The sequence below is a fragment of the Baudoinia panamericana genome, assembly GCF_000338955.1.
Source record: "Baudoinia panamericana UAMH 10762 unplaced genomic scaffold BAUCOscaffold_4, whole genome shotgun sequence".
In the NCBI taxonomy this organism is placed as follows: domain Eukaryota; kingdom Fungi; phylum Ascomycota; class Dothideomycetes; order Mycosphaerellales; family Teratosphaeriaceae; genus Baudoinia; species Baudoinia panamericana.
In genome coordinates, this window is record NW_006911260.1 from 807,330 (window position 1) to 829,370 (window position 22,041).

The following is a 22,041-nucleotide window of genomic DNA, read 5'->3' on the forward strand; positions in this document are numbered from 1 at the left end:
GGGTCAGTGCACGGAAAGGTTCTTATCCTGCAGTCGCAATTCGAAACCCATTGTCCGGGGGCTATAGCAGTGGTTGGGGAAGTGGTCACCCGACTTCTCACGCCGCAGCCGGAGCGAGATGTCAGGATCGTGAACGAGCAGTCGCATCGGCTATGAGCGAATATCATGTGGAAGCTGGTCACGGTTGAGTAGGTAAGTCGAAGGGTGCAGACCTGGGCGGCTGTAGTCGGATGATATGTTAATATTGATGCAACCGGTCAGTGGCATGCATTGGGACCGATATCAGCGTTGAACGTGTCATGCTGCATTCGTACTGGCGATGATGTCGTCGTTATGCGCAAGCTTGCTGTTCTAGAACGCGCGCATGGCCGACAGCGTGGTGGACAGTGGGGGGGTTGTGATGCGGGACAGACCCTGAGAAAGTGGTGGTTGATGACGATCTGTTGACGTGCAAAGCGTGAATGTTTTGGCGATGCCGCAACGCATACGCGATGCCTTCAGCCTGTCAATGACTCTCGCACGGCTAATGAGTAGGAGAGTGGTGGGTATAAGTCCTTCGAAGCTTCAGTCTCTGTCACCCACACGTACAACAACAACAACTTCCTTCATTCGATTCCCCCTACTTTCATACCCAAGATCAATTCACACAACAGCAGCAAAGATGGGCGAACCAGTAACTGCATACCCATGGAAGGAGCTCAAGCCTCAGGACCAGAGTGGCGGTCCAGGTCTTGACACCAAGCTCGACCCGGGCGCCAACTTCACCGAGCTCGAGTACTGGGAGAACGAGAAGCCAATCCTCAAAGAGTACGAAGGTCGCGGTCTGCTCAAGGACAAGGCCGTCTTGATCACCGGTGGTGACTCCGGCATCGGTCGTGCCGTGGGCGTGCTCATGGCGCGAGAGGGCGCAGACATCACCTTCGTGCACTTGCCCGAGGAAGAAGAAGACGCCAAGATCACGTGCAAGATGATCGAGCAAGCCGGCCGCAAGGCGCACCACATGGCGCTGAACTTGCGGGAGGATGCGAACTGCAAGAAGGCGGTCGAGGAGCACATCAAGACCTTCGGCAAGCTTAACGTGCTGGTCAACAACGCGGCGATGCAGGAGATTTGCCAGGACTTGGTCGATATCGACTTGGCGGTGGTGGAGAAGACGTTCCGCACCAACATCCTCGCCATGTTCGCCATGACCAAGTTTGCCCTGCCGCACATGAAGCGCGGAGACAGCATCGTCAACTCGACGTCCGTTGCGGCGTACATGGGTAACCCGCAGTTGGTCGACTACAGCAGTACGAAGGGTGCCATTGCCACGTTCACGAGGAGCTTGGCGCAGCAGCAGGCATCGAAGGGGATTCGAGTTAATGGTGTCGCTCCGTAAGTATAGTGTTCTGTCAGTTGCGCCTACGGTTCTGGGAGCACCAGCTGACTATTTGCTAGTGGCATCATCTGGACCCCGCTTCAGCCAGCCACGAAGGGCAACCCTGCCGACGCGATGGAGGGTCTTGGTGTCGGTATGGCTCCGCTGCCACGCCCGGGTATGCCGATCGAGGTCGCTACTGCCTACGTCTTCCTCGCCTCGCCGCTCGGCTCATACACTACAGGCGAGGTGATCCATGTCAACGGTGGCATTGAGATGCAGGGTTAAGCGCTGAAGCGAGCCAAACTGGGGGAGTGATAGATAGATGAAGATGATATCAAGCGGTACTTAAGATACCGCTCCTGGCTGAGAATGATGACATGAGGTACGAAAAGCATAGCAGCAGAGGCGCAGCGGCGGTTTTAGCACGTACCTGGATGGTATTACTGTCGCGGGAGATCATAGAAGTGTAAGCAGTCTGTGCTGTGATATTTCGACTTGCATTGCACCTTCCGCCCACAAGTTTCAGTTCACGAATCATGTCGCTTACTGCCTCCACCGCCATCAAGAACAGTATGCCTCCATATCCACAACAAACGCCCAGCCGAAACACGCAAGCTTTATCACCGGCGACCACCTGGAATGCACACGAACAATATGAGCGACGTCACTCCTTTGTCTGTGCGACGACGAGACCACCACAAGCCGTTTTCTCCTCCCAAACGCGCTCTACCACTACCTCAACCTCTGCCGATTCCTCCCGGCACTTTCACTTCCTCATCTGTCAACTGACGAAAACTGCGCGTCCCAATTACAGATTCCCGCAAACGTCAACATGTCCGCCAACCCCTCCCTAGGCAGAAAGGGCAAGCTCAGCGACGCCAAAGCCGCGAAATCCATCTCCCACTACTCTGGCCGCTTCACCAAATGGGACGACCAGACCACCGTGACGGAGGAAGAACGGCTGCGTCGGCAGCAAACGGCGGCGGAAAATGCTGAAGCGTGAGCCATTTCCCGTTCCAGCCGCTCGCCATTTACCCACCGCTACATATCCCTTGCCCAGATAACCTCCCACTAACCCTCGTTTCTTGGTATGTGGATAGATACTACGACTTCGCCACCATAGCCAAAATCCACGGCTGGTCCACGCACCTGCACTACACCCCCTTCGCCCCGCACGAATCCATCGACCAAGCCATGGCCCACTACGCCCACCGCCTCGCGCACCTCATGAACCTACGGCCGGGGATGAAAGTGCTGGACGTCGGGTGCGGGGTCGGGGGGCCCGCGAGGGAGATTGCGAAATTCGCGGGGTGTGAGGTGGTGGGGATCAGTATCAATCAGTTGCAACTCGATCTCGCGACGGAGATGACGGCGCAGGTGGGCTTGGGCGGGAGGGTGACGTATGTACTGGGGAATTTCTTGGAGTTGCCGTTTCCCGCGGAGAGTTTCGACGCCGCGTACGCGATCGAGGCGACGTGTCATGCTCCCTCTCTGGCCCTGGTGTACGCGCAGGTGGCGCGGGTGTTGAAGAAGGGGGCCGTGTTTGGGTTGAGCGAGTGGGTCATGACGCCTACATACGATGCGGGTGATGCGAGGCATGTTGGCGTGCGGAATCGGATTGAGAGGGGGAATGGGATCTCGAATCTGTGTTCCGAGGCGGAGTGTCGGCGGGCGCTTGGCGTGGCGGGGTTTGAGGTGGACTTTGAGGAGGACTATGCGCATCATTGGGATTTCTTGTCGCGGGAGGACCAGCCGAGGAGGGCGCCGTTTTCGGGGGTTGAGGTTCCGACGGATGGCATGTATGCTGCTAAAGCGCATGTGCCGAGTGTGGCGATTGATCCGCGGCCGCCGGTTTTCAGGCCGTGGTATTACCCGCTCAAAGGGTGGACGTCCATGACGGTGACGCGGCAGGATTGGTGGGTGGTGTTTCGGTTGACGCCAGTGGCGAGGTTTCTGTGGTTTTGGTTTTGTGTGGGGATGGTGAGGGTGGGGGTGATGCATAAGGATCTGATTGGGGCGATGAGGGAGATGCAGTATTGCGTTGATAGTGTGGTGGAGGGAGGGGAGATGGATATTTTCTCGCCTTGTTGGTTTTATGTGGGGAGAAAGGTGAAGGGGGTGGATGAGGGGGCTATTGAGGGGAAAAAGAAGAGGTTGGAGGGGGTGGAGGGTTTGAGTGAAGGTAAGGGTGCGAAGGAGGAGTGATGGCAAGTTCGTCGAAGGGGTGAAGGTTAGACTTGAGAACGGCATATTTGAAGTGTTCGAGGTAGGCCTTCTGCTCGAAATGAGCCTCCAGCTACGCCAGGTAATACCGATTTATACATTTCAACAACAGACTACTCGTCCCGCTTGTGGTGGTTGACCGCATCGTTCCAGAACAGCGTCTGCAGGTACGCCTGGTCAGCAGAGAGCGGCACTGTAACTGGACGACATCTTACCTTATCACCATCACCCCATGGGAAAGACTTGGTGCGGATGTTCATGTAAGGGTACTCGACCCGCTCCTCAAGCGGCGGCTCGTGCTTCATGTGCTCCTGGTGCTCGTCCCACAGCCGCCAGGCGTTGACGGCGGCGATGAGGAGGGACGGGATGACAATACTAGAAACGCATGTTAGTTCTTGAGTCGTCTTCGACCTCTTCGTGCTTCCATGTGCGGTTCCCGTGGGCTGCAGGGTGCTCTGCGAGTTTGCGATAGGAACGTACTAGATGCTCCCTTTCCTCCATGTATCTGGGTGGTCGGCAAGATCAGCTTGTGAAGAACCCCATGTGGGACAGTCTGTCACGATACTCACCACTGGTGGCCGCCGCATGCGCCTTGACTGCCGCCCGCTCACGGTTGAAGGCATTGTCCTGCGCAGCTCCCGTCCCCTTGGCTCCCACACCCATCGTCGCCTCGCCGCGTCTCGCGCCCATTTGGCGGAAGGCGGGAGTGCGTGTTGCACGCTGGAGAGATCGTAGGCCGAGCATGATGTGAGTGTGAGTTGTGGGTGTAAACGGGTGGAGGCTGAAGGTTGAGCTGCATGAAGTGCAACGCCGGTAGTTCCCAGGAGCTGTGACGAGATAGGAAGGTGGAGCGAGCGGCATGCGTCACGTCACGTGGTGGACTTCCACTGCGGTCGAGAAGGTGGCGCTCAGGAAGTGAAGACCTTCTCTACCATTAATTAATTTACTGATTAATCCGGCTACCACTCACTGTCCCTTCCCCTCCTCTCCTCCTCCTCTCCTCCTCCTCCTCCGCCACGATGGCCCTCGACCAGCAACGCAACTGGGACATCTCCATGGCGGAGAACCTGGCGGCATCGAAGCGCAGGCGGGAAGCAGTCACCGAGCAAGAAGCACCACTGCACCACACCACCACCACCACCACCTCCTCCACGGACCAGTCAACACCACCCCCACCCATCTACCTCCCCGACGAAATCCTCATCCAGATCCTCAACTACATCTCCCACCTCCCCACCCCCCTCTCCCAACCCACCTTCGCCGCCTGCGCCCTCCTCTCCCACCAATGGCACAACGCCAGCACCCCCTACCTCTACGCCCACCCGCGCCTCTACGGCGGCAACTACGACCCCTTCGTCCGCGCCATCTGCCCAAGCATCAACCTCCACGTCCGCCAATCCCCGCTGTCCAGCCTCGTCAAGACCCTCGACATGGGTTCGCTCGTGCATCAGGGGAGTAAAAGCTTGACCGCGCGCGTGTTGGGGCGGACGAAGGGGAATTTGGAGACGTTTGTTGCGCCGCAGGCCAGTTTCGCGATTAATTGCTTGCCGGCGTTGAGCAAGTGCTCGGCGTTGAAGTGTTTGGATTTGAGTCTCGTTAGTGAGAGTCCGCCGTTACCGGATTTGTTCCGAACACTGGCACATTTGGGCGAGCTGAAAACGCTACGGTTACCGCGCAGTGCCGGCTTCGGAGTCCACTACAAACCCACCTCCTTCCTCTGGCCGCCCCAACTCGAAGACCTCACCATCAGCGGCGGCATCGACGCCCACTTCCTCCACGGCGTCGTCGCCTTCCCCCAAACCCTCAGAAGCCTCACGATCGAGCACTGCCCCCTGGCAAAAGGCTACGCAGTCACCCACCTCCTCCGCACCGCCGTCCGACCCCTACGCAATCTGGAAAGCTTCAAAATCCGCCAGATGCCGCGCCTGGGAAGTAGAAGTCTGGACGACGTCCTCTTCCTTCTCCCCCAAATCCACCGCCTAAGCATAAGCGTCGACTACATCTCCCCCGCCTTCCTGGACGAGCGAAACGAGTGGCGCATACCAAAAGAAAGCATCGTCGTCCCCTCCGCTTCCGCTTCCTCCTCCCACTCCACCACCTCAACACCATCTCCAACTCCATCCACCACCACCACAAACCGCGATCCAAGCTACTGGTCCGACCTGACCGCCTCCTCCCCTTTACTCCGCGACCATCCCCTGCACACCCTCGAACTGACCTCGAGCGGCGCAACGGGCGCGGAGGACAAAATCACGCCCGTGGATATTTTGATCGCGATCACGGATGATGGGAATCTGCCGCATTTGAGACGGGTGCTGGCGGCGAGGAGTTTGAGGTGGGGGTCTAGCTCGACGGCGGGGGATTCGGAGGCGTTGACGGATGCTTTGGTGGAGGGGGCGAGGGCGGGGTGGGAGAGGGAGAGGAGTGGGGGAAGTGGGTTAGGGGAGGGTGGTGTGGAGGGGCAGGTTGGAGAGTGGGAGAGGGGGGTGGGGGTTTGGGAGATTGATGGATGAGCTTTGTACAAGCTTCGCGGAAACGGAGGCTTCGACTCGCTCTCACGAGGGCTTTTGCCAAGCGTACTTCTAGCGCAGGCGTTGTCGGTCGGTAACGGTGGTACTGAGATAATGATGATGATGAACATAGACGCTTGACGAAGAAAATCGCCGATACGTGTATACTCCGCCTTCAGCGCATAGTGGAGCGTGGGCCACGGACAGTATATTCATGCCAATACCTCGACTCTCCACCCCTCTTCGCCGCCGCTCTGCCATATTGAGGAGGTTTACAACGTGTAGATGAAAAACGGACTCTTATCGCCCATCTCCAACAACTCCTGCTCGCTATACCGCGCTCTGATCGCATCTTCTCCATCGCGGTCCAGCATCGTCCGCCGCTTCGCGTTCTCCGCCGCAAACGCCTGCCGCAGCACAAAGGCCATGATGATCGCCGCGAGGCAGATGGCGAGACCCGTGCCGAAACCGGCGGGGTATTTGGGGGCTTGGCGGGCGATGTAGATGCTACAAGTTACCACGTTAGCGATCATCACCAATAATAAACTCTGGACGGGGGGTAAGGGGGGGAGCGGGAAAAGAGAGAACGCACTTCGACCCGGCGATCCCACCGAAGTTCCCCACAGATATCAGCAAAGCCATCCCCACAGCCCGCTTGGAAGAGGGAGCGAGATTATTCCCAATCCAGCACACGATGTGGATGAAGGGGCAGTACAGGCCCGCGGCGACGGGGAAGAGGAAACCGTAGGTCAGGCCCGGCATGCGGGTGTGGGGGATGGCGAGTTGGCCGATGAAGCCGCAGGCGGCGATGGTGAAGCCGGCCATGATGAAGGGGCTGCGTTGGCGCGCGCGGTCGGACCAGAAGGCGAAGATGATGGTGAAGATCTAGCCCCAGCAGAGTCAGTGGATGGGTGGGGTGGGAGGGTTTGGCTTGAAGGGGGGGAAGAAGGTGGGTGGGCTGGACTGTACCATGGCTACGACGTAGATGGGGATGGTGAGGAGCTGGGCGTTGGCGGAGGAGTAGCCGAGTTGTTGGATGACGGAGGGGACGGTCGCGGTGAAGCCGTAGACGCCGATGGTGTTGGCCTGTCGGATCGTCGGGTCAGCGTATACCTCACAGCGGACGACAACAGAGCGGAGGCGCACCCAGAACATCACCCAAGCGCCCCAAATCTTGTACTCCTTGAAAGCGGCCAAGATGTACTTCAATCCAATCTTGTCGGAGTTCGTAACCCTACCATGCCCGGAGCCCGTCTCGAGCGCGAGCCGGTTGATGATGAACTCCTTCTCCTCTTTGGTCAGAAAGCTAGCCGTCTCCGGGCTGTCAGGGAGCAGCTTCCAAATGACCAAGGATAGGGCCACCGGGACCAGACCTTCGATGATGAAAATCCATTGCCAGCCGCCGAGACCGTCGATGCCTTGCATCTTCTCGATAGCGTAGGCGAGCAAGCCTGAGAAGGCGCCGGATAGAGACGCGGAGGCGTAGAAGACGGCCATGCGGGATTGAACCTCGTAGCGGAGGTACCACTGGCGTACTCGTTAGCTATATGCGGTAATGTGGGGGACATGGCAGCGGCATACAATCGTCAGAAGATATGTGGCGGCGGGGAAAAAGCCGCTCTGTCGCCAGCATTGTCAGTGGGATCTCAATGTCGATGGAGGGGTTCAAGCAGACCTCTGCGATGCCGAGAAAGAAGCGGGCAGCATAAAGACCTTGTACGTTGTGGACAAGGCCCATGAGCGTCATGACGGTGCCCCATGAGAACCTGCACCTCCGTTAGTGCTCTCTGCGGACGTATCTTCTATATCGTTTCGAGACCGACATCAAGATGGCGATCCAGACACTCGGCCTCATAAGCTTTAGGACAATGTTACTTGGGACCTCGAAGAAACCTGGCAACTATGATCAGCACTGTCATCCTATGGGTCGCGTCGCATTGTTCAAATACCATAGCTGACGAAGAAGAGTGTGACCGCCGTGTTATACTGGAGACCCTTCAGCTTGAGGTCTTTCGACAGTCCAGCAATCTTGGCATTGCCTGCATCGTCCGTCAGTATATATGGTTCTCATTCCAGAACGCCATGCTACCGGCACTCTCACCAATGTTACTGCGGTCGATGAAAGCCACTAGGTACAAGAGCGCCAGTAGTGGAACGAGGCGAAAATCGACTTTGCGGAGGATGCGTTTCTGCTCCGCAAGAGGCAGTTCGACGACGCCATCATTGACTATCAAACGATTCAGCGACTGGAGAGGACGACGCAAGAGTGCCAAAATGAAACATACAGCCCTTCTCGACGGTGTGAAGCTCTTCGCCAGACGATTGATCGCTAGGGATTGGTTGGGCCGCGAATTCTACTTTATCATTATCGTAGGCTTTGACATCAGCGTGAGTCTCAATTGGTGCCATGTCTGACGGTCTCCTTTCCAGTGGGTAAGAGTATGAGAGCAATAGGACAACCGGGGAGAAAGAAGCAATCTCACCGGCCCTCTTTGGTCGCAGGCCTAGGTATATAGCCTGGATTACTGATTATTGAGCAGTGCGATACCGGGCAACGGCAATCATGATAGTAGTGGGTGTCAGCAACACTGCGGGGGATGGACACTGCAGCATGCTCCAGCAGCCATGTGCTACCTTCCCACGCAGCAGGCGCTTGATAGGCATCACGGATTCCGTCAATCACATTGCGATCCCGGGCGATAGCGCAGAGATGGCGTTTCACTGTCGAACATGCTGCAGCATACATGCATGCATGGACTGGCTAGCGCACGACTGTGGTGGGGCGGAACCGGGTTTCAAGGTCGTGAGGTTGAGAGAAGACTCGCAAGAAGTTGCCGAGGTGTGGCCTCGAGACGTGGAGATGGCGGGGATTGCGCGGGGATGGCGGAGACGATGCGGGCTGGATGTCGACGCTTCGCGTTGCGAGTCAGTTCAGTGCTTAAGGTGCATGCGGTGCTGTGGAGCATGTTGGTCAGGTGTACGATGGCAGGCCATCTTGCACGAGGTGTGGGGTTTCTAAAGCAGGGTTAGTAGCATAACAGCACGCCACAAGATTCTCCGCCACGGTGAAGACGGTAGCAGATGGCGGGCTGCTCATGGCTGCAAACCTCGGAGTCGAGCTTGCGAAAGGTAGCTCTGTCCGGAGTCGTAGGAACATTGTGCGCTGCGGATTGCCGTAGGGTGTTGGGCACGTGAGGTGGTAATAAGTTACTTATCATTGACGATTGAGACTGGAGGTCCTACGCGAGGGCCGCTGTGACTGACACGCGGTGTGATGTGTCACCCTCGCATTCACAACATGGGGTGGTGTCCGTCATAACATAGATGTCGCCGGAGAGGAGCCTCGGGATGCCCGAGATACAGCTGCTCGCAGCGGGAGTTACTCAAGCGTTGTAAATTGTTAGCTAAATGAAAATGGTGCCGGTCAAGGTCTGACGAATGCGATCCTGATACTGTTCCTATAATCTTGACCTCAGGCTGCCAAAAAAAGACCAGCCCTGTCTCTTCGGCAGATATTGTTCCAACTCTGAAGTATTGAGCCATGACATGTCTCCTCGCACTTGGTCAAGATGTGTCACGCCACATAAACGCATTGCGGTTTCCAGCTCGTCTTGTAGGACTAAGCCAACAGATTAGCAAACGTGTTGGGAAGATGAGAGAAAGCAAGACACTTACTTTCCGCAACGGCCTCAACGCCCTCACGATCGTACATGACCGAGCATTGGAACGGCCTACCAACACCGACACCCTTGGCTCCAAGGCAGACAGCCTTCAGGATGTCAGAACCTCGTCGTATACCGCCATCAACGTGTACCTCCATCCGGTCAAAGACTTCTGGGCAATCTCGCCTTATCTCCAGCAGGACAAGTATAGTGGCCGGCGCGCTGTCAAGTGCGCGTCCACCATGGTTCGAGACAACAATACCTTGGCAGCCCATTTGCATCGCCATCTTCGCATCTGCAGCAGACTGGATCCCCTTAACAACAATCGGCAGGCTCGAATGTTTCCGCACCCAGGCAAGGTCTTCCCACGAGAGCGCCCAGTCAATAAAGGATCCATTCGTTCGAGCCAGTCCCGCTCCCTTCTTGTCGATCTTGTTTTTCTCTCCATGCAAGTAGCTGGCCGTGTTCTCCTGTGTTTTTATTCGCTCATCCGCTTCCCGCTTTGAGACCACGGCCAAGTCCACAGTCACGAAAAGCGCTTTGATCTGATCCAGAGTCTCCAGCCGCTTTAGCAAGGCCTCTGTCTTCTGCCTTTGCTTGTCGACGTACAGTTGGAAGAAGAATGGGTAAGTCCGCGGAGCGCTGGCTAGCACATCGCCGAGGTCATAGGACGATACAGTCGAAACGCAATGAATGATACCACTTGCTGCGGCACCTGCACCAAGGGCACATTCTCCCTGCTCGCCAGCGCCCTTCGCCACGCCCATAGGGCAGATCCAGACTGGCATTATAACATCACAACCGAACATTTTGGACTTGGTGTTAATCGCGGACACATTGCGCATGATCCTGGGTCGAAACCATAGCTTCTGCCAAAAAGACTTATTGGCATTCAAAGACAGCAGGTCATTCGAGGCACTGGAAATGTAAGCATTCGCTTTCTGAGGTCCGGACTTGGCGAAGGCCTTCTCGAAGTCGTCGCAATTGAGGAGCATTGATAGCGGTGGCCTCTCGTTTGGGTCGGCTTCCGAGATAGTCTCTTCTTTCTGCGCATTGACCCATGTGTCTGTGACGGTTGACTCATCGAACTCTCCAAGCTTCTCGCTGTCAGAGAGCTGCTTCTCGATGAGGTCCTTCGAATGAAACTGGTTGTAGGTCTTCGTCCCGTCTTTGCCAGCGTACTTATACACCACTATTCAGTTGTCAACATGAATCAAGCAATGGTGATGAGTTGCGAGTACGAACTTTCGGGCCCGCCAGGATGGTTAGGCGCAAACTTGCTGAGGTCGTAGACTTTGCCATTGACGACAACCCAGCAGTCATCCGGCGTGGCATGCTTCGTAATCTCGGCGACAGACACCTTCTGCGCCATCGTGCGGTACGATCAAACGATTGGATTTCAATATGCCACGATTGTTTCAAGGAGAGCTCAGGTAACCGGAGTAAGAAACCTCAACAGATTCAGGGACAGACTGATGTTGTAGAGTGGCAATGCGGAATAATACACACGGGTGTAGTCCGACAGGCGGTTTATCCCCGCACGAATAAAGGCAGTTCCATGCCGAGGGAGGAGCCGTGGCGTACATGGCGTACACGAGGGTGAGCTTGATTCGAGCTTGTCTCCTATACCGACCAAGATCCGCAGGAAGATCAAGCAGCAGATTCACATCGTGAAGACACAAGAGCACTATGTTGTCCTTTTGATGTGCGAGGTCGGCAAGAGAGCAAGGCATGCCAGGGTTCGGCAGCGTCGAAGCGACTGACTCAGCAAGGACGGCAGGAGTTGGATGACACCAACGTCCTGCACCTTCTCCCTCTCGCTCTTACTGCTATTCATGCATCAAAGTCAATGCATACAGCTACACCCGCAAATGTCAAGCACTGCCCGGTGTGTTCGAGATGCGAGATAGGTTGACAGAGCACGAGGATTGAACAAAGCAAGCTCGCACCGTACAAGCCATGCTACACCTCATGCTTCGCAAGACGGGTCGCAGGCTTGAATGCACATGTAAGGCGCCGAGATGGACGGAGCTCCAGGCGTCCTTAGTAGCAAGTCGATGATGTTCCTTGCGCCCAGCGACATGCATAAGACGTACATGGTAGATGTTCCGTCTCAGGCGCGTAACGTCTCATTCTTTGTTAGATGCATCTTCCATCTGCATGTCTCGGCATCCAGCATGTGGAAGGAACGACTGATAGCACTCAGCGTGCCTGCCCTGTAGAGATCGAGACCCCACTCTCACCACCATTGCGCTCAACTTGTTCTCAGTCTCGCTAACTACGCTTTCGAAGACAATTGTATGCTGCTGCCGCTTCGCCAGCATTGACGCTCGAGCACTGGAAGAGTTGGCTGAACTGACCGCTTCGCAATAGAGGGCATCGGAAGCTTCCTTGTGCAGCTGCAAAGGGTCCGCCGAGTTACACCAAACAGGCCGTATTATCAAGCTGACTCGCGGGATCCCATATGCCATCTTCCCGCCGCAAAGTGATACCACAAGCTGCTGCCTTACCGGCCAACCGTCTCCCAGTTGGCACGCCTCAATTTTCCGCCACGCATTCGCCACCAGTCTTCCGCCCCATTAGCCGTACAAGCCAGCGATCGCAGCCACCTTATCAGGACGAGCCAGTCCTCGAGGCGGAAGTCTCAGGTGTCTCAATCGTGGAGCTGCATCACCCAGAGCCAACCAACGGCTCTGCAATGTCACTTGCAGCAGCCAAGCTAGCGCGCCAAAACAGACGAATCGAGCAAGCGGAAGCTACCCTGGGCGTGTCAGCTGGTCACCAGTCAGAGCGAGCGCGCCAGCCATCTCGGACGAAGGCGAAATGGGCGCCCTTGGATCTTACCGCCAGTGCCGGAAACGCCGCCGCTGGCTCCCGGCATCCTGACACGGAAGTCCGAGTCAACACATACCGGATGCCCACAACGCGTGATAGCTCCCTCACTCGCTCTTTGTCTAGCCTTTCGCAGCGGACAACAGGTACTACGACTTCGATTCCGGACATGGAGCGACAGGACTCCGGGCCTACTGACGCCGGCGGCTTCCAGATATATACCGGACGCAGGAGCAAGAAGCCCGTCGACCAGCTCGGCGCATACGAAAACAAGCCAGAGCAAAAGCAGACCTCGGTGGAAGCGTCGATTGACAACCGCGAGGTCTACAAAGTCTTCGGCAACCCACCTTCCGGACCTGACTTCATCGCCCAGACTGAGGGCACCAAGGACGGTCAGCTTCAATTCACACAGCATCCTAACGGTGATATTGCTGCCCATCAGTGGTCAACGGAACGTTACATGTGGGAGAACATTGGTCAATACTCCAACATTCGCAAGAAGATTGAGGGCCAGCTTGCCACTGATCGCTTAAAGGGCGAGACTGCGAACCAGACCATACAACAGCATACACTGGCATACTTTCGTACCGTGGCTAAGCAGCGTGAGGCTACCGTCATGGGTCTGCCGTTCGGTCCTAAGGAGATTCAGGCGGCCATGCCGGAGCATCGTGCGCCACCGACTGTGCCCGGTGCTATGAGGAAGTCCGCACCCGCAGCGCCGACCACGCAAACCGGTGCTGCAGAGCCGGCACCACCAGACACGCAGACCATCCCAGGTGACCCGGAAGCTCTGCGAGCCGGGAGAGCAGATCGTGCTGCCACCACGGAGCTGCCGTACGAATACCTTGGCTATCCAGCTTATGATAACAACCATGTAGCGTATGCGGGTTATGAGCGTCCGTACTATAACCCGTACGCGCCCCAGTATCACTTGCCGAGCGGCTTCTATCCTAGGCCCTATCATGCAACACCTTATGCTGCACCGCAGGACCCATTTTACAGCGATCGCTCCTACCGAGCAGTCTACGGAGCACCCCCCCCTGCTTTCGGTGGCTATCCCATGCTGACCGTAGCTTACAACACGCCAGCTGTTTTCGCAGACGGGAGTGGAGTTGTGCCAGGGCTGAACTATGACTATCATTTCCCTCCGGCTCCATCCAGTGTGCAATCTCCTGAGCGTGCGGCTGCTCGCGGAGAAAGAAAGCAATCGAGCATCTCAAGCGGACCTTCGGTACTCAGCTTACCGACGGAGCCGGCTCCTATGTTAGCTACCAGACCATTAATCTCTACAGCTCGGTCCAAGACGTCGACGGTGCAAGCCTCGACCATGCACACTCGATTGCAGCCGGAGCATGTCCAGGCGACATTGCCACCAACTTCTCGCACCGCCATGCGTGACCAGCTAGTCAAGATTGGCGACCAGGCAAAGGAACGTAATCTAAGCCAGAGCAACATTCGCACCGTGCTATATGATCCATTCCGCAGTCAACCCGACCCAACCGAGCAAGCTGCGGTTAATACAACGAAGGCAACAGCACCCTCGCCACAGCTCAAGAAGACAGTGGCAAACCCAAGCGGGTTGCCGCCTCATCTGCAGCCACTAGCAACTCAGCCTACAAGCGCTCGGCCGTTCGATAAAGCGGTTGGCGCACCCCGACCGTCTTCGATTACGAGTCCGAGAACTATCCAGCAGGCCGACATTCCATGTCTCCATAGTACGTACAAAGATCTCATCGACTATGTGGACGAAGAACTGGCTCCAGAGAAGGACCCAGTCTTGCAGTTCTTTACAAGCCATTATGTTAGGAATTGCCCACAGTCAATAGCATCAGTTCCCATGCCAGCACTAGCGAGCTTCGATGCTAAGGCACATACCAATAGTTTGGACAATTGGTGGCTCAATGGGACTACGTTTGCACGTCACGAAGACATGTACAATAGCATCAAAGCCGCAGACAAGAGTGCTACCAATGCTGAAACCTCAACGTCCACGAGCGTGGAAAAGAGCAGCATGGAAAAGAGCTTTATCGACAAAAGCGACGCTATGACCCGCCTTCTCATCCCTGTCTGGGAGAATCTGGCCTCATACGTGCAGGGTCCGGTGGAGAAGCGCCGTGACTACTTCTCGCCGTGGTCGAAGCCGCCCGAGTACGCTGTCGACCATTCTGACAACACGTCGTTCTACGACAAAGACTGCACCACGCTGCCAGCAAGGATTGGTAGGGATTCTCGGTACCGCGGTATGCCGTCCGAAGCTAGCGGTAGGTATAGCGGAGAGGGCACGTCTGGGAGGTACTCAGTTGGGGTTGGCGGAGGCGGTCGGTATGGTGGAGTGGAAGGTGTGAGATTCGGTGACTTCAATACCCCGACTGCGAGGGTGGGCAGTGGTCTGGCGGTAGGTGCGGGTTTGGACACGAGGTTCACATATGGCCGAGTCTGAGCTGTCGCCGTGTCAACACGCCATTACGAGCAACAGCATCAGTCACTGTCGCGATCAACAGCTTTGTACACTTGAGTAGCTTATCTCTACTGGACTCGGATCGTATTGACCAGCTGTCGAGCAGATTGGGAGCGAAACAGTCTAGATCCAAGGAGGTGTTTGCCTTGTGCACATATTAGTGCCGACGCTTCCTCTTCCATCCAATAATGAAGCATAGACACGGATAGACGGTGAAAGACTGCCACCATGGATAGCACACATCGTAGCTTGACCTCATGGTAAGCCAATGCCTCATTGACGAACTTCACGGTCTCGCGAACACCGCTCAGCGCTCGCGGCGCCTTCCTGCAGTCTCTAGTCGTCATTGTCGTCTTCCATCCGGGGGTGAAAGTCGCACGGTGCCTCGCCTTCGTCGTGTACATGGTAGTGGCAGCGACCGTAGGCAGTCACCAGATTACTCCTCGACTTCTGTTCACCCGCGGCATATCTTGAGGCCATCCCAAGTGTGACATCTCTAGGGAGAACGTCCCAGTTGCGGACTAATACTTTTCGGTGCTGTTCTCATCAGGTGGTCAATGCACAGTTGTCGTAGACCGGAGTCGGGTACAGTGTGCTCCCAGATATAGTCCAGAGTGGGATTGACCACAACCATTGCTTCCGGACGTGCCTCAAACTTTCCCCTCAACCCATCAATGATGAGGTTTGCGAACACGTTGTCATGCAAGTAGTTTGCCAGGACCCAGGTTTTAGCATAGGCGAGAATGCATGGATGCTCTGCAGGCGGCCCAGTTTTGCATACCTTGTTAGCGTCGACCCGTTTTCGCATAAGGACTTTGTCCAACTTGTCGGTATAGACCCAGCACACGTATATCAAGAATGGCGCTGCTTGGCGTCCGCAAAGGCGAACGACACGTTGTTGACCTTCTTGCCAGTTCAACCCACATGCCGCCTTGAAGAAAGGAGACTTGGCGCAGATAAGTGCCTCATGCACAGAGAACTTCTGCTCGTCTTCGCCCACGTACACAGTGATGGTGTCAGAGTAGTTGGGTCTGCGGGTCCGTTAGTCATGTAGTTGGTAAGACCGAGCAGCGGTGATGAGTACGTACCTCAACCGTTTGGCCGGACGCTCGTCTGTATCTAAATTTGCTTCCGCCATCTTCGGTGCAGTGTCTGCAGTACTACATGATCAACCTGACAATGCCAAAAGTTGATGATAACAGTAGTCGAAGATTGTAAGTACTGAAGAAGACGAGGCCACGTACTGGAGCGAGAGAAACTTGCCAATCCGCGGATTGTATTTGTGGGTACAGTGAAAGAGTTCTGCTACTGAAAGTGAAGTGCAAGGTGGGCGACGACGCAGTGAAAAAGGCAGGCATGATTCAATTGCACCGACTAGGTACGATGATGCAGCCCGCAGATGACACGGCAGCCTGCATCGGTAGAACTCAATGCAATGCTGGAGCAATGGCGGACATAGCTGGCGTTACACCTACTCCTCCTCCTCCTCGCCACCCTCCTCACCATCATCATCCTTCTTCTCCGCCGCTTTGGCCTTCTTTCTCCTGACACGCCCGGGACGCCCGCCACCAAATGGTGAGGTGAGCGCAAAGTCAATGTGCTTCTGAGAGTCGAGACGGACGAGGAACGATGGCACGTTGACGATCTGGCGGCCGACGCTGCAGTATTACGTCAGCCCACATTTCTTGGAGCCATTGATGCCATCGATACGTACCGGATATGGCGCTGCTTGATCAGGACACGAGCGTGGTGAATAGACTTGGCCAGACCGAGCTTGTAGACGCAGGTCTGAAGACGACGCTCCAAGAAGTCCTCAACCTTCAGGGCCAACACGTAATCGAGCTTCATGCGCGACTCGTCGAGCACACCGACACGGACGAGACGGCGAATGAGCGCATTGCCTTCGAAGAGACGCTTCGGGTCCTTTTCGTCGAGAGTGAGAAGTTGACTGGGTTGCACGTTAGAAGAATGCACGCTGCGCCTCGGTGTTCGGGTAAGGAAGGCTTACCGCGCAGCACGACGAATCTTGGAGAGCGTAAGCTGGACACGCCACACCTCGCGCTTGTTCTTGAGACCGTATTCGCCGACGATCTTCAACTCGGAGTCACTGTGATAGTGTTGTTAGGCACCATTGACATAAGCGGAGCACGCTCACGCTTAGTGGCCATCAGGGGTGTACTGACAGACGCGCCGACTCGAAGGGACGCCGTGGGACCTTGTAGGTCTTGCTATATTTGCGGCTGCAAAGCTTGTCAGTGATGGTCTTCTCATACGTCCGGAAGATGGAGACCGATAGCCAGCCGTATAGCACAAGATGCAGGAATAGCTGAGCAGTAGCGGTAGGGCGGAGCAAGCAGCCGATTACAAAGTCCTTGACGAAGAGCTGAGTAACTGTGCATGGTCTGAGCCTCAGACAAGCCGTCGCATCGGTCTCGCTCTTGAACGTTGCTCTGTACAATCTCCCAAACTCCGAAGTGATATTTCCGCTCGTCGAGGCTCTGGTGGTTGTGTCGTGTGCTCTCGGCTGCTGCAATGCCTCTGCCAGACATGCGCCCTCTTGTAATCTCCTGCATCTTGCGCTACACTGCTAGGCGTGTCAATCAACCCATAATGGACTTACGGCGCCATGTTGTTGCTCGGTGATGCTACTTCACTGTCCCTTCCAAACCAGATCACTGCGGTTCATCGCAAATTCGAAAGTGGACGTTATTCCGCGTGGTGGCCCAAGCGTCCGGTGCGGCTCGCCAAAATCTTGGCTTGGCGTTCCACCACCATCGCGCAAATCGTTCAGCTTGTCGTGGAAAAGGTACGGCTATCGAACGTGAGCATAACCTCGTCCCCAAGAGACTTACCCGGCTACTGACTGACTCACACAGTATTTGAACACTCGACGTACGTAGACCAGCGCTCGCGCTTTGCACAACGCACACTTACAGCATTACAGCCTTCGAATACCGCCGCCATGGGTCACGCCGCCGGTCTCAGAGCTGGCACTCGCTATGGTCAGTACCACCTCATATCTCTGGATGCACGGGGAGAACACCAATGTGTGAACGGAGTGAAAGACCGTTGAAGACGGCAGAGCGACGATACGTGGAGGTTTCGGGCATTGGCTGATACTATAACACAGCATTCTCTCGCGACTTCAGGAAGAAGGGTATGATCCCGCTCTCGACATACCTCAAGCAATACAAAGTGGGAGATATTGTGGATGTGGTCGCAAACGCTGCGGTCCAGAAGGGCATGGTATGTTCCATCTTGGAGCAGGATCGGCTATTACGCCTTTCTGGGCAGAAAGAGAAGCTGTTGACGAAATCCTAGCCCTACAAAGTCTACCACGGCAAGACTGGCGTCGTCTACAACGTCACCAAGTCTGCAGTCGGCGTCATCCTTTACAGGCAAGTCGGCAACCGCTACATCGAGAAGCGCATCAACGTCCGCATCGAGCACGTCCGTCATTCGCGCAGCAGAGAGGAGTTCCTTGTCCGTGTCAAGGAGAACGCGGCGAAGAAGCGCAAGGCGAAGGAGGAAGGCACACACATGCACTTGAAGAGGCAACCAGTTGTGCCTAGAGAGGCTCGGACAGTGAGCACGAAGGACAACAAGCCGGAAAGCATTGTACCAATTGCGTATGAGACGACGATCTAAGGACGTCTCTGTACTGAGTGGCGTATGGTGGGATGGGGCATGCTGGCATTTTACGGTGATGTCTCGGAGGCACGTAGGCCGTCAGTCGCCATATAAGCGACTGCTGTAGCCAACAATGGAATGCTCGATTCATGCCGTAGCTTTCTCTGCATGCTTGCACTGCGGCAAGCTCAGTTCTTGCTTTCCCAATTAGGCAGTCATGCTTCATCCTAACAGCCAATCACGTGGCACGGCAAACGCCGAGAATCTTACCACACCTCGTCCTTGACATTTCGACAACGGCTTGCTGTAAGTTCCTGAGAAACAACACTCTGTGCTATCTTGTCCATGGTGAGCGTAGAGAGTATGTCTCCATCAACATCAACGCCAACGCCATCAGCTCTGCTCAAGGCATCAAAGACGCCTCACTCCCGCCAACCATCTTCCGCAGCCGGGCAGACACGAGATCAGTCGTCGAAGGCGCCATCACCAAAACCGCCACCAACGCCAACGCAGCCGAATGTACATTACACGTGCCTTATCCGACTACCTTTCCCGCGTGGCAACTTCGAGGATCCGCCACCTGTAGAATGGGATGCGGTCAAGGACCAGGCGTTGTGGAAGCTGATTTCGAAAGCGCCCAATTCTAAGGTCTGTTGAGGCCCTGATGTTATTCGATACTGTCTGACAGATTGTAGGACCTGAAGTGGGAGGAGATAGCGGTCCGCTTCAATGTTGACCTTCCGTTTCTCTTACAACAAGCAGCATGGCTGTACGAACGACATTTCGACAGCATGCGAAAGCAGATGCAGAAGCTGGGTGTCACGCACGCCCCTGGCTCGGTGCCACAAGAAAGCGCCACCAGCTCGGGCACCGCAGCGCAGACGCTTCCGTTAGGTGGCGTCGGAGGCGTTGCTATGCAGAGGCAGGGCAGCAGAGGTGCGAATAGAAATCTGTGTTTCTACATTATCCGGGCTGATTCGTCAAGTAGAGTCCAAAGTACCGTCAGTGATCAGCACATCGAAGCTCCAGCCAAGCCAGGGCGGCGACGGAAGCTCTCCCGGAACGCCACGCTCAGTCAAGCCGCCCATATCACGGACACCGTCAACGACTACAGTAACGCAAAGCAGAATCCTTGCAGGTAGCGGTAGGCAACCGCTACAGCGAGCATTCAGAACCTCTGGCAGCTCGCAAAGACGGCCGATTGCGCCACTACTTCCAGCGGATGGAGCTCTTGACGACGAGCACGTGCTCGGTCACGACGGACCGTCTGCATCTGATTCAGAGGAGGAACCCTCTATGGCTCGCAGTCAGGCTTACAGACGAGCGCCCCTGGGGAAGAAGCCTGCTCTGCGGACTCTGAGCTCAGACGGAGACGCCGAAGATGATGATGAAGAAGACTCATCAGGCGGTTACCTTCCCTTCGCCGCGGGACCCGCGAAGCCAACTGCAATGCAAGACCCAATGGCAACAATCAGAAACTCGCCGAAGCGCCAGACTGCTATATCGCCGCCAACAAGTACAACTACCCGCAAACCGAAGCCAGAAGCGCCGCCGCCCGACTCCTCCACTTCCTCTGCGTCATCCGCGCAGCCACCGCCCTCAATCTCGAGCGAGCCTGCGTCCAGCGAAGCTGTATCTACACAATCAAACCAACGGTCCGGTCATGGGCCCATCAGTTCGAGACACCGCGCGCAGCTCGCTAACGCCAGCCTCAGTCCTCGGTACAGGAAGGATGGCAGTGACGGTTCGCCTAGTATGGGCAGCAGCTTCAGCGATCTGGACGATGCGAGTGTCACACAGAGTGCACTGGAAGACGCACTGCTGAGTAATATGCAGCGGGGTGGCATGAGCATTGCGAGCCGCATGCGGGACGCTTGGAGACAAGGGTAAGTGAAGTATTAGCAGACTGGGAGTGTATAGATCCATACCTGCCCTGAAAAGAGGGATTAGGAGCGTACGCGAAGTGAACTTGCATGTTACCCAAACGCTAACTGGCAGATGCATACCTCGGGCTTTTTGGCTGCAAACACTGCTTCACTCCAGCTGACCTCTTGGCGCGCACCGATTAGGTGGTCAAGACGGGCGTCCAACGCGCCAGAGATAACGAACGTAGTTGGACCATCGTACCCACCAACATCCCGGCGATCGCGTGGGCGGCGCTAAGACTTCATGCCTGCGTGTGCTTTCCCATCCTCCACCCTCTTCGGTCGTAAGGAACTGATCCGCTCTCAACGGTCATTACGGCATCACTCGCTATGTAGGAGTTCAGCCTTCAGGGCGCTTGCAACCCGGTCACGTTAGGTTCCCAGAACTGATTGTTGATGGATTTACAATCGAGCCGATCTCCTTGGCTTCGGCTCCTTCCAATCTCTTGTGCAGTGGATCAGGATGGCGAGTCTGCCGTTTCTTTCGATCTTGGCCTTATCTACTTCCTCCTGGGAGGAATTGGACTCACGCCAGGAATGGTCAGGCGTTCTGACAACATAGGGTGTTCGAGGATGTACTATGAGCACTGCCTTATATGGCTGGAGCCAGCGGATAACAAATACGCGACTCGACAGCATGACTGGTGCCGGACTACCTAAACGAGTGAGCGATGAGCCGCGTTTTGTACCTCCTACCACATAGCCGCAGCGCGTCGGTTCCGATCAAGCAAGTGATCGGGCTAAGCATGATGAAGTTGCGCGCAGCCATAAATGCGCGCAGTGAACTGTTTATCCGTGTCGATATGGATGCCGTGAAGCTACTGGCTAGGCGGCAATTAGATGCTTACCTTTCGAGTCATGTAGCTTCAGCGGCGTGTACAAGCATGAATGGCAGGTGTGTTGATCATGCTGAGCCGCGGTGTTCTTTGGCCGAGGCCGAATGCCAAGGGACGCTTCATTCGCGCCTCTTGTCTTGGCTTGCCACCACTTAGGCTGTGGTTGGTATATTGTCTGTTAACTGATCGGATACGAAACGATACAAGCTCCTTCTTATAGTGCTCTCTACAAGCCCGATTTTCACCTGCCAACTGCATGACCAGTGCTCAACCATGAAGCTCTAGTTTTGCCCAAGTCAAGATCTTCCATGCCAGCCAATGTGCCATGGTATAGCCTACAAGGTACAGTAAGTAGTGGGGACCACATAACCCTCACGCACAGCCGCGGAGCTCCAAAACCATTTGCCGCCTGGAGTACCTGCCTATTTCGCGTAGCACTGATTGGGACGTGAGAATAGGGTCGGCAGGGTGTGGCTGACCTTTTGCCACGCTTTCGAAAGCCTTTGAGTAGCTATCGTCAACCGAACTAGAAGCGCGCCATATGGCGAAACACGAGCGATGTGGGTACGCTGAGATGACAGACGGCCGTTCTGGCCCATCCGATG

The 22,041-nt window shown here is 55.8% G+C and overlaps 13 protein-coding genes across 13 annotated transcripts; 7 read left to right on the forward strand and 6 right to left on the reverse strand.

The window, feature by feature from the left end:
• The first annotated feature begins 10 nt into the window (after positions 1-10).
• BAUCODRAFT_105180 (uncharacterized protein) lies at positions 11-1,853 on the forward strand. Its single transcript, XM_007676711.1, has 3 exons — positions 11-192; positions 262-1,374; positions 1,438-1,853. The coding sequence occupies exons 2-3, from the start codon at positions 473-475 to the stop codon at positions 1,643-1,645; spliced, it is 1,110 nt and encodes a 369-aa protein (XP_007674901.1). The 5' UTR covers positions 11-192; positions 262-472; the 3' UTR covers positions 1,646-1,853.
• A 190-nt stretch (positions 1,854-2,043) lies between these two features.
• Positions 2,044-3,565, forward strand: BAUCODRAFT_129875 (uncharacterized protein; the record flags this gene model as incomplete). The annotated part of the gene is made up of 2 exons (XM_007676712.1): positions 2,044-2,359; positions 2,461-3,565. Exons 1-2 carry the CDS (start codon positions 2,193-2,195, stop codon positions 3,563-3,565), a joined length of 1,272 nt encoding a protein of 423 aa, XP_007674902.1. The 5' UTR covers positions 2,044-2,192.
• A 27-nt stretch (positions 3,566-3,592) lies between these two features.
• Positions 3,593-4,355, reverse strand: BAUCODRAFT_155349 (uncharacterized protein). The gene is made up of 4 exons (XM_007676713.1): positions 4,153-4,355; positions 4,064-4,088; positions 3,799-3,958; positions 3,593-3,744 (listed from the first exon to the last, which is right to left on the reverse strand). The coding sequence occupies exons 1-4, from the start codon at positions 4,325-4,327 to the stop codon at positions 3,697-3,699; spliced, it is 408 nt and encodes a 135-aa protein (XP_007674903.1). The 5' UTR covers positions 4,328-4,355; the 3' UTR covers positions 3,593-3,696.
• A 247-nt stretch (positions 4,356-4,602) lies between these two features.
• On the forward strand, positions 4,603-6,096 carry BAUCODRAFT_121027 (uncharacterized protein; the record flags this gene model as incomplete). Its single annotated transcript, XM_007676714.1, has 1 exon — positions 4,603-6,096. The coding sequence occupies one exon, from the start codon at positions 4,603-4,605 to the stop codon at positions 6,094-6,096; it is 1,494 nt and encodes a 497-aa protein (XP_007674904.1).
• A 34-nt stretch (positions 6,097-6,130) lies between these two features.
• BAUCODRAFT_574206 (uncharacterized protein) lies at positions 6,131-8,502 on the reverse strand (the record flags this gene model as incomplete). Its single annotated transcript, XM_007676715.1, has 10 exons — positions 6,131-6,600; positions 6,686-6,978; positions 7,063-7,179; positions 7,240-7,620; positions 7,675-7,713; positions 7,769-7,859; positions 7,917-7,986; positions 8,043-8,132; positions 8,195-8,320; positions 8,379-8,502. 10 exons carry the CDS (start codon positions 8,500-8,502, stop codon positions 6,366-6,368), a joined length of 1,566 nt encoding a protein of 521 aa, XP_007674905.1. The 3' UTR covers positions 6,131-6,365.
• Positions 8,503-9,551: 1,049 nt separating this feature from the next.
• On the reverse strand, positions 9,552-11,127 carry BAUCODRAFT_121029 (uncharacterized protein; the record flags this gene model as incomplete). The annotated part of the gene is made up of 3 exons (XM_007676716.1): positions 9,552-9,712; positions 9,769-10,947; positions 11,001-11,127. 3 exons carry the CDS (start codon positions 11,125-11,127, stop codon positions 9,552-9,554), a joined length of 1,467 nt encoding a protein of 488 aa, XP_007674906.1.
• Positions 11,128-12,030: 903 nt separating this feature from the next.
• On the forward strand, positions 12,031-15,284 carry BAUCODRAFT_414052 (uncharacterized protein). The gene has a single exon (XM_007676717.1). The coding sequence runs from the start codon at positions 12,220-12,222 to the stop codon at positions 15,025-15,027; it is 2,808 nt and encodes a 935-aa protein (XP_007674907.1). The 5' UTR covers positions 12,031-12,219; the 3' UTR covers positions 15,028-15,284.
• A 257-nt stretch (positions 15,285-15,541) lies between these two features.
• On the reverse strand, positions 15,542-16,183 carry BAUCODRAFT_155354 (uncharacterized protein; the record flags this gene model as incomplete). The annotated part of the gene is made up of 2 exons (XM_007676718.1): positions 15,542-16,076; positions 16,134-16,183. The coding sequence occupies 2 exons, from the start codon at positions 16,181-16,183 to the stop codon at positions 15,542-15,544; spliced, it is 585 nt and encodes a 194-aa protein (XP_007674908.1).
• A 333-nt stretch (positions 16,184-16,516) lies between these two features.
• Positions 16,517-17,293, reverse strand: BAUCODRAFT_66115 (uncharacterized protein; the record flags this gene model as incomplete). The annotated part of the gene is made up of 4 exons (XM_007676383.1): positions 16,517-16,703; positions 16,760-16,993; positions 17,054-17,152; positions 17,229-17,293. Coding segments are annotated over 4 exons (585 nt in total), but the record flags the coding sequence as incomplete, so codon positions are not given.
• A 19-nt stretch (positions 17,294-17,312) lies between these two features.
• On the reverse strand, positions 17,313-17,618 carry BAUCODRAFT_121032 (uncharacterized protein; the record flags this gene model as incomplete). Its single annotated transcript, XM_007676719.1, has 1 exon — positions 17,313-17,618. One exon carries the CDS (start codon positions 17,616-17,618, stop codon positions 17,313-17,315), a length of 306 nt encoding a protein of 101 aa, XP_007674909.1.
• A 381-nt stretch (positions 17,619-17,999) lies between these two features.
• Positions 18,000-18,931, forward strand: BAUCODRAFT_32134 (uncharacterized protein). Its single transcript, XM_007676218.1, has 3 exons — positions 18,000-18,047; positions 18,176-18,291; positions 18,367-18,931. Exons 1-3 carry the CDS (start codon positions 18,008-18,010, stop codon positions 18,691-18,693), a joined length of 483 nt encoding a protein of 160 aa, XP_007674408.1. The 5' UTR covers positions 18,000-18,007; the 3' UTR covers positions 18,694-18,931.
• A 107-nt stretch (positions 18,932-19,038) lies between these two features.
• BAUCODRAFT_146708 (uncharacterized protein) lies at positions 19,039-20,565 on the forward strand (the record flags this gene model as incomplete). The annotated part of the gene is made up of 3 exons (XM_007676720.1): positions 19,039-19,323; positions 19,371-19,611; positions 19,664-20,565. The coding sequence occupies 3 exons, from the start codon at positions 19,039-19,041 to the stop codon at positions 20,563-20,565; spliced, it is 1,428 nt and encodes a 475-aa protein (XP_007674910.1).
• A 706-nt stretch (positions 20,566-21,271) lies between these two features.
• BAUCODRAFT_121034 (uncharacterized protein) lies at positions 21,272-21,592 on the forward strand (the record flags this gene model as incomplete). The annotated part of the gene is made up of 1 exon (XM_007676721.1): positions 21,272-21,592. One exon carries the CDS (start codon positions 21,272-21,274, stop codon positions 21,590-21,592), a length of 321 nt encoding a protein of 106 aa, XP_007674911.1.
• Between the last annotated feature and the right edge of the window lie 449 nt (positions 21,593-22,041).

Bases quoted from the DNA above. Each gene is read 5' to 3' on its own strand.
- BAUCODRAFT_105180 (XM_007676711.1), top strand. From the start codon at position 473: ATGCCGCAACGCATACGCGATGCCTTCAGCCTGTCAATGACTCTCGCA. The intron at 1,375-1,437 runs GTAAGTATAGTG...ACTATTTGCTAG, and splicing joins CGAGTTAATGGTGTCGCTCC to TGGCATCATCTGGACCCCGC.
- BAUCODRAFT_155349 (XM_007676713.1), bottom strand. From the start codon at position 4,327: ATGCTCGGCCTACGATCTCTCCAGCGTGCAACACGCACTCCCGCCTTC. The intron at 3,959-4,063 runs GTACGTTCCTAT...ATGCGTTTCTAG, and splicing joins TGGAGGAAAGGGAGCATCTA to TATTGTCATCCCGTCCCTCC. The intron at 3,745-3,798 runs GTAAGATGTCGT...GCGTACCTGCAG, and splicing joins CATGGGGTGATGGTGATAAG to ACGCTGTTCTGGAACGATGC.
- BAUCODRAFT_414052 (XM_007676717.1), top strand. From the start codon at position 12,220: ATGCCATCTTCCCGCCGCAAAGTGATACCACAAGCTGCTGCCTTACCG.
- BAUCODRAFT_32134 (XM_007676218.1), top strand. From the start codon at position 18,008: ATGGGTCACGCCGCCGGTCTCAGAGCTGGCACTCGCTATG. The intron at 18,048-18,175 runs GTCAGTACCACC...ACTATAACACAG, and splicing joins CAGAGCTGGCACTCGCTATG to CATTCTCTCGCGACTTCAGG. The intron at 18,292-18,366 runs GTATGTTCCATC...ACGAAATCCTAG, and splicing joins CTGCGGTCCAGAAGGGCATG to CCCTACAAAGTCTACCACGG.